Source organism: Mobula birostris, chromosome 28 (genome assembly GCF_030028105.1).
Source record: "Mobula birostris isolate sMobBir1 chromosome 28, sMobBir1.hap1, whole genome shotgun sequence".
Classification (NCBI taxonomy): Eukaryota; Metazoa; Chordata; class Chondrichthyes; order Myliobatiformes; family Myliobatidae; genus Mobula; species Mobula birostris.
In genome coordinates, this window is record NC_092397.1 from 11,679,110 (window position 1) to 11,694,083 (window position 14,974).

Consider the following 14,974-nt stretch of genomic DNA (forward strand, 5'->3'; position numbering starts at 1 on the left):
CCGGTCATGAGCGCTGGGAACGGGAGGTTTTCCGGCCGGGAGTAAGGACCCACCTGCTGGCTGTTGTTGGCAGTGTATGGAAGCATGGTTGAGACGTGGAACATGATCTCATACTCCTGGTACGTGGTGTACAGCGAGTGCGTGCCTGTAGAATCCGCTGCAGTGGAAGGAGACGCGTGACACTCAGTTCGTTCGGTCCTCCCTTCCCCCCCCCCCCCAGCCCCTTCCCAGACAAAACATTCCACCAACCCCCCACCCCGGTAAATGAGGTGTGGGCTTATCCCGCTGTTGCCCGCACAACAGGAGGCTCTGAGAACCCAGCCAGCAGACGCACTCACCTCCGCGCAGGCTGGGGCGAGAGCGGTGCTGCCCAAGGTTGGACGCAACGTCGAACCCAACCCAGGCAGACGATAAAGACCTTCGGGGAAGAGTGTTCTGGAAGATGTGGCAAGGCAAGGGTTAACCCAACCCAGGCAGACGATAAAGACCTTCAGGGAAGGGAGTTCTGGAAGATGTGGCAAGGCAAGGGTTAACCCAACCCAGGCAGGCGATAAAGACGTTCAGGGGAAGAGGGTTATGGAAGGCAAGGGTTAACCTACCCTGGCCGGCGCGGTTCGCACGACACTTTACAGTACCGGCGACCCCAGGCCCAATTCCCGCCGCTGCCTGCAAGGAGGGTGTGTACATTCTCCTCATCACTGTGGGGGTTTCCTCCGGGTACCCTGGTTTCCTCCTGCTGTCCAGAGACATCCCGGTCGGTCGGTGAACTGGTCACTGCAAAACTGTCCCGTGATTGGGCGAGGGTTAAATCCGGGCCCGGAGGGGAGGGGTGTCGCTGGGCAGCGCGGTATCTCAATCAGTAACGCCCGGGAAAGGATTGATTGTGCATCGAGCCCGGGGTACAAGGGTCTTTAAAGAGTATTGCTTCAAAGGAGAGTGTGGAGCCATTTCGCTTACTACAGATGAGAGACGAATGCTCGGGAGGGACTCCAGGAACACACACACACACCAACTCAGGGACGATTACTAACTCCAAAGTATCATCCTGTACCCTCTATTCACTTTTCACCGCTGCGTGTAGCCTGGCGATTGAGCTTGCAAGAAAGGAATTCGACCATACGCCGTTCTCAGAGTTCATCACCGCGGGTCGATTCTGTCTAAAGACGGCGTTTCTCTGTCCAGGACTCAGAAGAGTGGGGGTTGCCACGGGGCCACGCTGTTCTCCTGATGCGTGAGTTAAACGGAGTGGGTCGGAGGAACGTGGGTTTCGGAGTCCTGTTAATCGGTTTTGACAAGGTGACCTCACAGGGATTTTTTTTTAGAAAAGATTCTTGTAGGGTTGAAGGAGAGGAGACGTTGTTTGCAGGGGAGACCAGATCCAGGGGCCATGGAGATGACAGTGACTTATGACAGCAATGAGGATCTTGTAAGCACAAGAGATCTTTCAGATGCTGGATACCCAGAGAGACACATGCTTTAAAACGCTGGAGGCGCCCAGCAGGTCAGGCAGCATCTGCGGAGAGGAATAAGCAGTCGGCGTTTCGGGCTGAGAGCCTCTGGTGTTGCCTGACCTGCTGAGTTCCTCCAGCACTTTGTGTATGTATGTGTGTGTTACACGCAATCAGGAGCAGGGAAATCCTGCCGAGAGCTCCAGGTGGGCCAAAAGCTTCCTCTTGTGCACGTCTTGCCCCGTCCCCACAAAATTCCAGCAGGAATTACAGTTCTGGAGCAGGGGTCCCTCCCTCTGCTCCGGGGGAGGGAGGGCGGGGGGGGCGGTGATGTCGGTCCCACCCACCCAATGTGTAGGCGCCAGTGGGGAGCCCATCATCCCCGGCTTACTCTTGTTGTCCAGCTGGGCACGATACTTCTCGAAGCCCTTCAGCTTGACCCGCTGACCCAGGAGGTCGAGGAACTCGTCGAAGGCAGGGCCCGACGCCTCGTTGTTGTACATTTCCTCCTCCGTGCTCTGCCCGGCCTTGCAGTACATAACGCCCACCTTCCGCTGGAAGGTCAACTGTAAGGGGGAGAGAGAGAGAGAGAGATGTGAGACACTCAGAAACCACCGAAGGCTCAGCAGGGGGATGCAGGAGAGGGCATCTCCCAACTCGCGCCTGGCTTCCACGTAAAAAGTGAGGAAGTTAATGGAGTGGCCACTAGGGGGCGCCACTTGAGAGGGTGCCTTTCCCGCGACCCATCCGTTCCCCCAGGAAAGGTGGGACCCACCCCCCAGCGTTTGGCATCTTGCCGCCTGCGGGGGGGGGGGGTCGCTTACGTGGGCGAGCCGTCAGTCAGAAGTGTGCGTGAGTGCGAGCGTGCGCACGCACGTGCACGTGACCGGTCTGTGGGTACGCGAGACTGTCTCCGAGAGAAAGCCCCCCCCCGCGCCCCCCCATCAGTCAGGTGTGTGTTTGTGTGTCTGTTCCCCAGTGAGAGAGAGAGACTGTGTGTGTGTGAGAGAGAGAGAGACTGTGTGCGTGTGTGTGTGAGAGAGAGAGAGAGAGAGACTGTGTGTGTGTGAGAGAGAGACACTGTGTGTGTGTGTGAGTGAGAGAGAGACTGTGTGTGTGTGAGTGAGAGAGAGACTGTGTGCGTGTGTGTGTGAGAGAGAGAGAGAGACACTGTGTGTGTGTGAGTGAGAGAGAGACTGTGTGTGTGTGAGTGAGAGAGAGACTGTGTGCGTGTGTGTGTGAGAGAGAGAGAGAGAGACACTGTGTGTGTGTGAGTGAGAGAGAGACTGTGTGTGTGAGTGAGAGAGAGACTGTGTGCGTGTGTGTGTGAGAGAGAGAGAGAGACACTGTGTGTGTGAGTGAGAGAGAGACTGTGTGCGTGTGTGTGTGAGAGAGAGAGAGAGACACTGTGTGTGTGTGAGTGAGAGAGAGACTGTGTGTGTGTGAGTGAGAGAGAGACTGTGTGCGTGTGTGTGTGAGAGAGAGAGAGAGACACTGTGTGTGTGTGAGTGAGAGAGAGACTGTGTGTGTGTGAGTGAGAGAGAGACTGTGTGTGTGTGAGTGAGAGAGAGACTGTGCGTGTGTGTGTGAGAGAGAGAGAGAGAGACACTGTGTGTGTGTGAGTGAGAGAGAGACTGTGTGTGTGAGTGAGAGAGACTGTGTGTGTGTGAGTGAGAGAGACACTGTGTGTGTGTGAGTGAGAGAGAGACTGTGTGTGTGTGAGTGAGAGAGAGACTGTGTGCGTGTGTGTGAGAGAGAGAGAGAGAGACACTGTGTGTGTGTGAGTGAGAGAGAGACTGTGTGTGTGTGAGTGAGAGAGAGACTGTGTGTGCGTGAGTGAGAGAGAGACTGTGTGCGTGTGAGTGAGAGAGAGACTGTGTGCGTGTGTGTGTGAGAGAGAGAGAGAGAGACACTGTGTGTGTGTGAGTGAGAGAGAGAGAGAGAGAGGCACTGTGTGTGTGAGTGAGAGAGAGACTGTGTGCGTGTGTGTGTGTGTGAGAGAGAGAGAGAGACAGACACTGTGTGTGTGTGAGTGAGAGAGAGACTGTGTGTGTGCGTGTGTGAGAGAGACTGACTGTGTGTGTGTGTGTGTGTGTGTGAGAGAGAGCGCGAGACTGTGTCTGTGTGTGCGTGTATGAGAGAGAGACTGTGTGAGACTGTGTGCGTGTGTGAGAGAGAGAGAGAGACACTGTGTGAGAGAGAGTGTGTGAGACTGTGTGTGTGTATGTGAGAGACAGACTGTGTGTGTGTGTCTGTGTGTGTATGTGTGTGTGTGTCTGTGTCTGTGTGCGTGTGTCTGTGTGTATGTGTGTCTGTCTGTGCGTGTGTCTGTGTGTGTCTGTGTGTGTGTGTCTGTGCGTGTGTCTGTGTGTGTATATGTGTGTGTGTCTGTGTCTGTGTGTGCGTGTGTCTGTGTGTGCGTGTGTCTGTGTGTGTGTCTGTGCGTGTGTCTGTGTGTGTGTGTGTATGTGTGTGTGTGTGTGTGTATGTGTGTGTGTGTGTGTGTATGTGTGCGCGTGTCTGTGTGTGTGTGTCTGTGCATGTCTGTGTGTTCATACACGTGCACATAACCTGTCCATCACTGAGAGTCAGCCCATGCCTATGAGACACCACCGTCCCTCCCTTCCGCGAGAGTCCTTTCAAAACCAACCAAAGCAGCCCGCATTTGTGCAGAATCCAGACGCGTCTCCGTCGAAACCCATCACCGTCATCCTCTCTGCCCTGAATAATTAATCGGACATCTCATAAACTCCGGCAGCTGCCTTAAAGAGCCACTGTTGGAAGCACTGGCGTCCGGCTTGCAGTGAAGGGCTGGCCCTGAGAGGGTGAGCGAGGGAGGGAGGGAGGAGACTGGCGGAGGAGGGGGCCGAACGGGACAGGGAGCCCACCGATGGAGACTCACCCCTTGCTCGTCCAGTTTCAGCAGCATCTCGGGCACCTTGGGCGAGTTGGAGGCCAAGCCGCAGGCAGTGGGTGTTCAGTCCCGGCACCAGGTACTCCAGCAGCTTCTTCGTCGGGACGCTGCGCTGTGTGCCGTGGCGCGCCGACGAGGGAAACGCCTCCTCCAGGATCGAGGCGCGCAGCGTCCGGAGCTGAGGGCGCGAGTCGCAGTGTTTAGAGACGCGAAGCGTAGCGGCGCACGGGAGCGGGGGCCTTTTCGACCTAACGTCGTCCAGGGCCTGGCCCCCGTCCACGTGCTTAAGCCAAACAAGTACCGAAATCAGACCTGCTTCCGCCACAGCTCAGTCCACACTGGCACGGCCGTCTGAGTGAAGCCCGCCCTCACCCTTAACCTATGACCTCCAGTTCAAGTCACAACCAACCTCGGTGGGAAAAATGCCCTCATAATTTTGTATACCCCTATCAAATCTCCCCTCATCCTCCTACGCTCCAGGGAATAACTCGGCCAGGTCTCCAGGCCGCTGATAACGCAGGGGCAGTTAGTGAAACGGCCCACAGGCCTGCTCCACCCGGCGATGCTGGCCGATCCTGTCCCTCTGTCCCTTTACTGATCAGAACCCTGAGGACAGAAAATCTAACGACCCCTTTCTCGGGCCCACTCAGAGGCCGACTGCCATCACAGATCCCAAGTGGAGAAATTTCTCTCGACCCCGATCCCCGATCCTAAAATGGCCTCTCCCCCACAGAACAGTGCCTCCTCACTACTGCCCTCCCCCACAGAAGGGTTCTCCCTCACTACTGCCCCTCCCCCCACAGAAGGGTGCTCCCTCACTACTGCCCCTCCCCCCACAGAGCGGTGCTTCCTCACTAGTGCCCCCCCCCACAGAAGGGTGCTCCCTCACTACTGCCCCTCCCCCACAGAAGGGTTCTCCCTCACTACTGCCCCTCCCCCCACAGAGCGGTGCTCCCTCACTACTGCCCCTCCCCCACAGAGTGGTAGTCCCTCACTACTGCCCCTCCCCCAGAGAAGAGGTGCTCCCTCACTACTGCCCCTCCCCCAGAGGTGCTCCCTCACTACTGCCCCTCCCCCACAGAGTGGTACTCCTGACTACTGCCCCTCCCCCACAGAGTGGTACTCCCTCACTACTGCCCCTCCCCCCACAGAGCGGTTCTCCTTCACTACTGCCCCTTCCCCGCAGTGGTACTCCCTCATTATGACCCCCCTCACTCCATGGAACAATGGCCGCCCACCACTTCACCCCAAGTGCCTGACTAGATCACGTCTCTGGAAGTGACTTTAACAGACATCGATGGGGGTAGTGGGGATCACAACGGGCAAGTTAACTCCAAATTCCATCTTCGCGGCTCCTGGCAATGAAAGGGTTAATGGGTGGGGAGTGTTTGGCGGCTGTGGGCCTGTAGTCGCTGGAGTTCAGAAGAATGAAGGGAGACCTCATTGAAACCTATCGAATGTTGAAAGGCCTAGATAGAGTGGATGTGGAGAGGATGCTTCCTAGAGCGGGTGAGTCTAGGACCAGAGGACGCAGCCTCAGATTAGAGGGACGTCCACTCACTTCAGAGGTGAAGAGGAATTTCCGTATCCAGAGGGCTTGAGGTGGCCGTGCAGACACCCCATCATGCAATGGGGCAGTCACATGGCAACATCTCTGTAAAGCCAACCTATCTGTGTGGAATTCATTGCCAGAGACGTCAGTGCAGGCCACATCATTGAGTGTATTTAAAGCGGAGGCTGATAGGCTTTTGATTATTCAAAAGCTGGTAAAGCTTACAGGGGAGTGGGGGTTGAAAGAGGGATAGTAAATCAGCCATGCTGGAAAGACTCGATGGGCTGAATGGTCTGATCTTGCTCCCATGTTTTTTACGGTCTTATCTGAAGGACTGCACCTGGACCGACCTCCTCCCCCCACCCCAACCACCAAATACCTCGGTGGTCCTGACAATGATCCGGTAGTTGTACTGCGAGCCGCTCCCCGTGTCCTTTTCCTTATCTTCCCTCCGCAGGCTGATCGCCACCGGCCCCAGGGCGTCATCGGTCCCGAAGAAGTTCTGATGCTCTGGAGAAGCAAGTGAGGGATTGATCAGCATCTGCCGGGGAGCGGGGTCAAACAAGGAATGGACGCAATCCCGCTAAGAGGTTCCCAGACTCTTCCCTGGGGAGAAAGGAGCAGCGGGGAAGCTTCGCGGGCGAGAGAGCTCCAGTGAAGAACTGAACAGGCTATGGGACCCACCCCCCTCAATTCAGGTGGCCATGCAGACACCCCATCATGCAATGGGGCAGTTACATGACAATAACTGTGGATCTAACTTAGGCCCAACATGTCAATGCAGCTACAAAGAAAAGCAAGATGGCGGCTATCTTTCATTAGGAGTTTGAGGAGAGTTGGTTTGTCACCTAAAACACTCAAACCGTGGAGAGCATTCTGACTGGCTGCATCACTGTCTGGTATTGGGGGTGGGGGAGGAGGGGGTGATGGAAGTGGTTTGAAATTATTATCTGAATGGTGGCCGATTAGGAAAAGGGGAGGTGCAACGAGACCTGGGTGTCATTATACACCAGTCATTGAAAGTGGGCATGCAGGTACAGCAGGCGGTGAAAAAGGCGAATGGTATGCTGGCATTTATAGCGAGAAGATTTGAGTACAGGAGCAGGGAGGTACTACTGCAGTTGTACAAGGCCTTGGTGAGACCACACCTGGAGTATTGTGTGCAGTTTTGGTCCCCTAATCTGAGGAAAGACACTCTTGCCATAGAGGGAGTACAAAGAAGGTTCACCAGATTGATTCCTGGGATGGCAGGACTTTCATATGAAGAAAGACTGGATGAACTGGGCTTGTACTCGTTGGAATTTAGAAGATTGATGGGGGGATTATTGAAAAGTATAAAATTCTAAAGGGATTGGACAGGCTAGATGCAGGAAGATTGTTCCCGATGTTGGGGAAGTCCAGAACAAGGGGTCACAGTTTGAGGATAAAGAGGAAGCCTTTTAGGACCGAGATGAGGAAAAACTTCTTCACACAGAGAGTGGCGAATCTGTGGAATTCTCTGCCACAGGAAACAGTTGAGGCCAGTTCATTGGCTATATTTAAGAGGGAGTTAGATATGGCCCTTGTGGCTAAAGGGATCAGGAGGTTTGGAGAGAAGACAGGTACAGGGTTCTGAGTTGGATGATCAGCCATGATCAAACTGAATGGCGGTGCAGGCTCAAAGGGCCGAATGGCCTACTCCTGCACCTATTTTCTATGTTTCTATGAAGTAAGCTGCAGGGAGTTGTAAACTCAGTCAGCTCCATCACGGGCACCAGCCTCCGTAGTATCCGGGACATCTTCAAGGAGCGATGCCTCAGAAAGGCAGCGTCCATCATTAAGGACCCCCACCATGCCTTGATCTTATTGCTACCATCAGGGAGTGGGTACAGGAGCCTGAAGACACACACTCAGCGATTCAGGAACAGCTTCTTCCCCTCTGCCATCCAATTACTGAATGGACACTGAACCCATGAACACTACCTCAATACTTTTTTAATTTCTGTTTCTGCACTATGTATTTAACTTAATTATCTGATATACATACATATTCTTACTGTAATTCTGTTTTTTTTCCTCTATTATTATGTATCACATTGGACTGCTGTCGCAAAGTTAACAAATTTCACGTCATATGCCGGTGATGTTAAACCTGATGTGATTTTCCCCACAGGGAGGGTGTGGAGACTTGGGGTTCTGGTTGTGGATTAGAAAGTGGTTGGGGGTGGGGGAAGACTTTTTCCACATGCAGAGTTCTGTTATTTATAGTTAGTTATTTGTTAATTTTAGTTTTATAAGGAGTCTTTGCAATGGGCTGCTCTCTTCCCCAATTTTTAACCCATCAGGAATCCCCCGAAGTCACAAAATGCTGGAGGAACTCGGCCAGTCGGGCAGCATTTACGGAGGGGAATAAACATGAAGAGTCCCAGCCCGAAATGTCGACTCTTTATTCCTCTCCGTAGATGCTGCCTGACCTGCTGAGCTCCTCCAGTATTTTGTGTGTGTGTGTGTGTGTTGCTCTGGATTTCTAGTGTCTGCTGAGGTGAGGAGACGCAGACAGAGGCGAGGCGAGGGAGTGAGGGTTACGGGGGGGGGAGTGGGGGCGGGTTTGCAGCCGGGAAACGAGGCGACCCAGTTCACCGTCTGTCACCCTCGAAGTGCCGCCCGAGAGAGAGGCAGCGGCCTGCCCGGCGAGGACCCCGGTTGCTAGGCGCCCGGAGGCCTGCGGCCCGACCACAACATCCTGTGGCGACGTGCATCGCAGGCCTCGGCGGGGCCCCGCTCTGCAGCGCAGCCAGCCTCTTGCAGCCTTCGCGGGCAGGAAGCGCGGGGAGTCGCGCAGCGGCAGGAGGCGGGGGGGTGGGGGAGGACGTCTCGGAGGTGCGGAGTGGGCGGCACTGCAGCGAAACCGGGCAGACAGGCCTTCGGCCCATCAAGTCCGCACTGGCCATCAAGCTGGGCTTAGAGAAACAGAGGGCTACGCGGTAGGGAAATTCCAGGCAGCCTCTCGAGTAGGTCGCCTGGTCGGCACAACATTGTGGGCCGAAGGGCCTGTAATGTGCTGTAGGTTTCTACAGGCTGTTTCAGGGCAGTAGCCATTGGCGTAAACATTTTGCAGTGCCAGGTCTAAGATTGGGGTTCATTTCCCACTGCCCTCCCCTGTGACCGCGTGGATTTCCACTGGGGGCTCTGGTTTCCTCCCACATTCCAGAACCGTGGGCGCTGGAAGCGAGCGGACCACACAAACCCTCTGAACTGATTTGACGCAACTGACGAATCTCACCGTACAGTGCTGTGCAAATGTCTTCGGTATATATAGCTATAAGACTGTAAGACATAGGAGCAGAATTAGGCCATTCAGCCCATCGAGTCCGCTCCGCCATTCAATCATGGCTGATCCATTTTCCCTCTCTCAGTCCCCAATCTCCTGCCTTCTCCCCGTATCCCTTCACGCCCTGACCCATCAACAATCTATGAACCTTTGCCTCAAAGACCAGGCCTCCACAGCCAACCAATTCCACAGATTCACCACTCTCCTCCTCACCTCCGTTCTGAAAGGACTCCCCTCTATTCCGAGGCTGCATTCCACTACCCCCCCCCCCCCGCCGGTCTCAGACTCCCCCACCGTAGGAAGCACCCACTCTTTCGAGGCCTTTCGACATTGGCTGGGTTCCAATGAGGTCGCCCCTCGCTCTTCTGAATTCCAGCGAGTGCAGGCCCAGGGCTTAATTCCCCTCTCCCTGCCCCCTTCCCACTCGCAGTCCAAAACCGCACAGAGAGCGCCGGAGATGGAAAAATCAAACCGGACAACCAAGACAGCGTCAAAGTAATCGCCCCAAAAGCAGCTTCCCCACCCCTGCCTCTTTCGGTGTAATCCTCCCCTGTCACTCGAAGTTGGCTTCCTCCGAGGAACCCCCTCCCCTTCCCCCAGCCCACCCACTACCCCCCCTTCCCTCAGCCGCGACAGGGCATGGCATCTGCCCTCAGTCAATGGTGGGTGGCAGGGGAGGGAAGATGCAGGCCAAATGCCCCACTGCACCATGCAACTGCCCCGGGGGGGGGGGTGTGGGGAGGGGGAGGAACGCGACTGCCGGCGGGATCGCGTTGCGGAGACTTCTTCGCAAGAACGCGCTCCGGTGCTCCAACAACTGCCCGCGGGAGGACGAGCGGTTCCTGGGGGTCCCCCTGTGGGTTCTGGGCCAACGTCTCGTAGGAAGGCAAGGACGGGACATGGGCTAGACTGGCATCCCCAAAGTGGTGGGGGTGGGGGGGGAGGGTCTGATATAGAGAGGGAGACACTCGGCTTGGAGCTTCATCCAGTTTCTGTTGACGAGCTGACCCCTACGTACAGAGAGGTGGCGGGGAGGGGCGGATACTGAGGAAATTATGGTTTGAAGCAACACACACACACAAAATGCTGGAGGAACTCAGCAGGCAGCATCTACGGAAGAGGGTAAACAGCCGGCGTTTCGGGCCGAGACCCTCCATCGGGACTGGGGAGGAAGATGTACGAGGTGGTAGGTGATGGGTGGAACCTGGAGAGGAGGAGCGGGTGAAGTAAAGAGCCGGGAAGTCGATCGGCGAAAGGGATACAGGGCTGGAGAAGGGGGGAAATCGGACAGGAGAGGACAGAAGACCGTGGAAGAAAGAGGAGCAACCAGAGAAGGAAATAGGAATGAGGGAATGGGGAAGGAGGTGGCAATTATCAGAAGTTAGAGAAATCAATGTTCATGCCATCAGGGTGGAGGCTATACAAGGTGTCGCCCCTCCAACCCAAGTGTGGCCTCATCGTGGCAGAAAAGGGGCAGTGGACTGCCATGCTGGAATAGGAATGGGACGTAGAATCGGAGAAAGCTCTTCCTGCCAAACTGAGCACTCAATTCTTTTTTTCATTTTTTTGGTCCGGTAGCATTGAGTCAGATTCTGGCTTCTCTGGGACACTGGCCAAGTGGGCCAGGTAGTGGCAGATGGAGCTCAATCTGGGGGGGGGGTGGGGGGGAAACCGTAAAGCGATACACTGTGGAAGGTCGAAGTTTGGTTGGCAGAGTAATAACAGAGGGGGCCCTTGGGGTTCTCGTCCTTCTGTCTCTCAAAGTCGGTGAGCAAGTTGGTAGGGTGGTTTCAGAGGGTCTGGTGATCCTCATTAGTCGGGGGGGGGGGCTGAGTCGAGGAGCCGCAAGGTAATGCTGTAGCTCCACACAACCCCGGTTAGACTGCACTTGGAGAGTTGTGTTCAGTTCTGGCCACCCTCGTTACAGGAAGGATGTGGAAGCTTTAGAGAGGGTGCAGAGGAGATTCGCCAGGATGCTGCCTGGATTTGAGAGTGTGTCTTATGAAGAGAGGCAGAGCCAGCGAGGGCTTTTTTTCCCTCTTTGGAGTGAAGGAGGATGAAGAGGTGGGATAAGGTGATAGGAGGCATCGATCGAGTGGACTCCCCCCCCCCCCCCAGGGAAGCAAGCCTAACCAAAAGAGAACGTACAGTAATTACAGGTGATGGGAGGAAAGTACAGGGGGGGAGGGAGGATGTATTAACACAAAACACCCTGCCCAGGGGCAGATAAGAGACTTTTTAATGGATCAGCATGGGTCCTAATGCCCTTCCCTTGGACAACATCGGTGGCGTGGAGAGGGGAGACTTGCAGCACGGGCAACTGCCGGTCTTCCATACAACCTTGCCCAGGCCTGCGCCCTGGAGAGTGAAGACTTTCCAGGCGCAGATCCATGGTCTCACCTTAAAAAATGGATGAAAGGAAAACTGGAGGGCTTTGTGAGAGGGGAGGGCTGGAGTAGGTTATAGGGGGGTGGCACAATATTGTGGGCCGAAGGGTCTGTATGTTTTGCTGGTCCTATATTCCCCACTGGGTTAGACGGGGTTTACCTTTCCGGTGGAAGTATATGCGGTAGTAGTTGGCGCCCAGGTCGGCGTGCTCGATGAAATAGGAGCCGGGCCGGATGAGGTAGCTCCTGCGGGGCTCCTCCAGCACTGACACGGCGGCGTTGGGGCACTGGCACGACCGCCGGGGCTCCCCCTCGCCCCCTACCTCGTTGCGGAAGTGCGGGCAGCTCAGCACCAGCGGGGCGCCGTGGCCGTGGCCGCGGTCCCCGGCGGCGCCCTGGCCGGCCGGCTGGGCCGCCGGCAGCTGGGAGGCGGCCGAGGCGCCGGTGGCGATGTTCTTGCGGCGGCCGGCGCTGTCACGGCTGGAGGCGGCCTGGCGCAGGTCGAAGAGGATGCTCTGCACGTCGAAGTGGGCCAGGCTGTGTGCCCGGTGCCAAGGACCCCGGGCGTCCTCTTGCCCGGCGCTGGCCGCCACTGGCGGCGACCGCGGGCACTCGACCTCGCTCTTCTGCGTCCGGAAGCGGCGGCAGGCGAGGAAGGGGTCCCGCTCCGCCTGGCAGCCCTCCCCGCCGGGACTCTCGGGCAGCCCCAGCAGGAGATAGGGGTCCTGGAAGCGGGGGGCGCTGACTGATTCCAGTCCTGGCCCGGACCCTTCGCCCTCGTCCCCTCCTCCCTCGACAACCTCCCCTCCTCCTCGTCCGCCCTGGGACCTCTCGATGGAGGACGCGCTGCCGTACTCCCGGTGCAGGGCACCCCCGCCGGGGGGATGTCCCGGGGGAGCGCACCCTCCCTCCACGATGGCCGCCTCGCTGTTGCTGCGCTGGAGGGCCGGAGCGTCCCCGTGCCCGGCTACCGCCTCGTCACCGCCCTCCACCCCTTCGTCCGGCTCCCGGAGATGCTGCTGCTGCTGCTGCTGAAGATGGCGAACCACGGGCTCAGTCGCCAACTGCGGAGAACCCCTGCCCCCGTCCTCCATCGCCTCCCGCTGGGGGGGCCATTCCAGGATGCGGGCCCGCACGGTGGTGCCGGCGGGCTCGGGTGCGGGGCGGGCCAGCCGGGGCTCGAAGTTCACGGAGGTCAGCGGCGGTCGAGGGCTGCTTCGCTTGAACTTGCGGAAGAAAAAGTCGTCGGACTGCATGCTCTCCCGTGCGCCCGGGAGGTGCGAAGCTCCGACCCTTCACGGGCCTGGGCGGCCGGACAGAGCTCGGTGCGCCTCGAATGGGCAGAGCCAGGCGGGCATCCCGAACGCTCAGTGCCCGGCACTCCACCCGGAGCCCGACGCGCACCCTCCCTCCGGCTCACAGCGGCTCCTCGCTCTGACCCGGGCTGCAGGCCAAAGCCATCGGCTGCAGCAAGGCCACCGGTGGAGGGTCAGTCAGGGGTTAAATCCGTCCAGCTACCGTCCCACCCGCGGCACCTCAAACCCCGAGTAGTGCTGGCCGCCTGGTGCGATCTTCCTTGTGGCCGAGAGTCAATGGAACCTGCGAAGACAAAGACAGGCGCAGGTCAGATACAGGATGTCCCTCTACACAGTCCCATCACGCACTCCCGGGGTCAGACACAGAGTGAAGCTCCCTCGACACAGTCCCATCACGCACTCCCAGGGTCAGACACAGAGTGAAGCTCCCTCTACCGTCCCATCACCCACTCCCGGGGTCAGACACAGAGTGGAACTCCCTCCGCACCGTCCCATCACACACTCCCGGGGTCAGACACAGAGTGAAACTCCCTCCGCACCGTCCCATCACACACTCCCGGGGTCAGACACAGAGTGAAGCTCCCTCCGCACCGTCCCATCACACACTCCCGGGGTCAGACACAGAGAGAAGCTCTCTCCGCACCGTCCCATCACACACTCCCGGGGTCAGACACAGAGAGAAGCTCCCTCCGCACCGTCCCATCACACACTCCCGGGGTCAGACACAGAGTGAAGCTCCCTCTGCACAGTCCCATCACACAGAGTTACAATCTGTTAAAACTTTTATGTTTTTAAATAGATGATAATGTTTTAATCTTAAGCAATGAAATATCTTTCCGTATCTTATCAACACAGACGAGCATTTAGTACGTCTGTATTTTAGAACGTTTTAATGAATAAAGGAGGAATGATCTCAGGGCCCAGGACTCGGCAGTCAGTGGTGGACTGTGAGCAATCACTGAACGGTGGTGGAGTAGCGGTTTTAGCACAATGCCTTGCAGAACCAGCGTCCCCCGCGACTGAGGAGGAAGAGAGGGTGTTCGATACCCGCCTCTGCCCGAAAGGAGCTGGTACGTTCTCCCCCCGTGACGGCGTGGGAGCGTGGGGTTCCCCCCCGGGTGCCCCAGTTTCCTCCCACCGTCGGAGGCCGTGCGGTGACACCAACCCTAACCCTAATGCGACCCCGTTTCACTGTCCGTTTCGACGTGACTCGTGGCAGGCGACGCTCTCTGTTAGGAGTCGGAGCGGGCCGGGTGGGGTTGAAACGACGGGAGATGGTCGGAGGTGGAGGGGGGGGGGGGGAATAATCCTCTCAGCTTCAGCCGCTGCTGTCTCCTCTGCTGGCGGTTTTATTCAGCGGAGCGGCCGGGCAATTCAACCGCGTTTAATGGACCCCCGCTCCTCGGCAAGCCGCAGGGATTTGGGAGTCAGATGTGGACTTGAGTTAAGTGGCATCCCCCCACCCCCCGGCCTCTGGGCTGCAATGAGTGACAGTAGTAGGGAGGGGGTGGGGAGCTGCCCCTCCCCGTCCGTCCCCAGCTTTCAGCAGATTTACAACCGGCTGGCTGCTGGCAAACGGTAGGACACAGGAGGGGGCCGTTTGTGCCAAGGTGTCCTCTTACCCTGTAGAGAGAGTTCCACCCCCACACACACACACACCCTCCGGGACATTGGCACGACACACCTTAGTACCGCGGGCAGAGCCGTTGCCTGAGTTCCAGAGACGTGGGTTCAAACCCAACCCCGGGCACTGTGTGTGTGTGAGAGAGAGAGTCTGTGAGACAGTGAATGTGATTGTGTGAGAAAGTGTGTGTGTGAGAGAGAGTGTGAGACAGTGAATGTGATTGTGTGAGAGAGAGAGTGTGTGTGTGTGTGTGAGAGAGTGTGTGTGTGTGAGAGAGAGAGAGAGAGAGTGTGTGAGAGACAGTGAATATGATTGTGTGTGTGAGAGAGTGTGTGTGTGTGAGAGGGAGAGGGTGTGTGTGAGACCGTGTGTGTGTGAGAGAGAGTGAGACAGTCTGTGTGTGTGAGACAGTGAATGTGATTG

The 14,974-nt window shown here is 57.0% G+C and overlaps 1 protein-coding gene across 1 annotated transcript in view; it reads right to left on the minus strand.

Annotated features, from left to right (window-relative positions):
• Positions 1-14,974, minus strand: part of LOC140188927 (signal-induced proliferation-associated 1-like protein 2) — a 117,998-nt gene that overhangs the window by 67,487 nt on the left and 35,537 nt on the right. The window contains 6 exon segments of the mRNA XM_072245578.1: positions 54-157; positions 1,840-2,014; positions 4,351-4,407; positions 4,409-4,540; positions 6,294-6,424; positions 11,772-13,210. Coding sequence (XP_072101679.1) covers positions 54-157; positions 1,840-2,014; positions 4,351-4,407; positions 4,409-4,540; positions 6,294-6,424; positions 11,772-12,867 — 1,695 coding nt within the window. The 5' untranslated portion in view covers positions 12,868-13,210.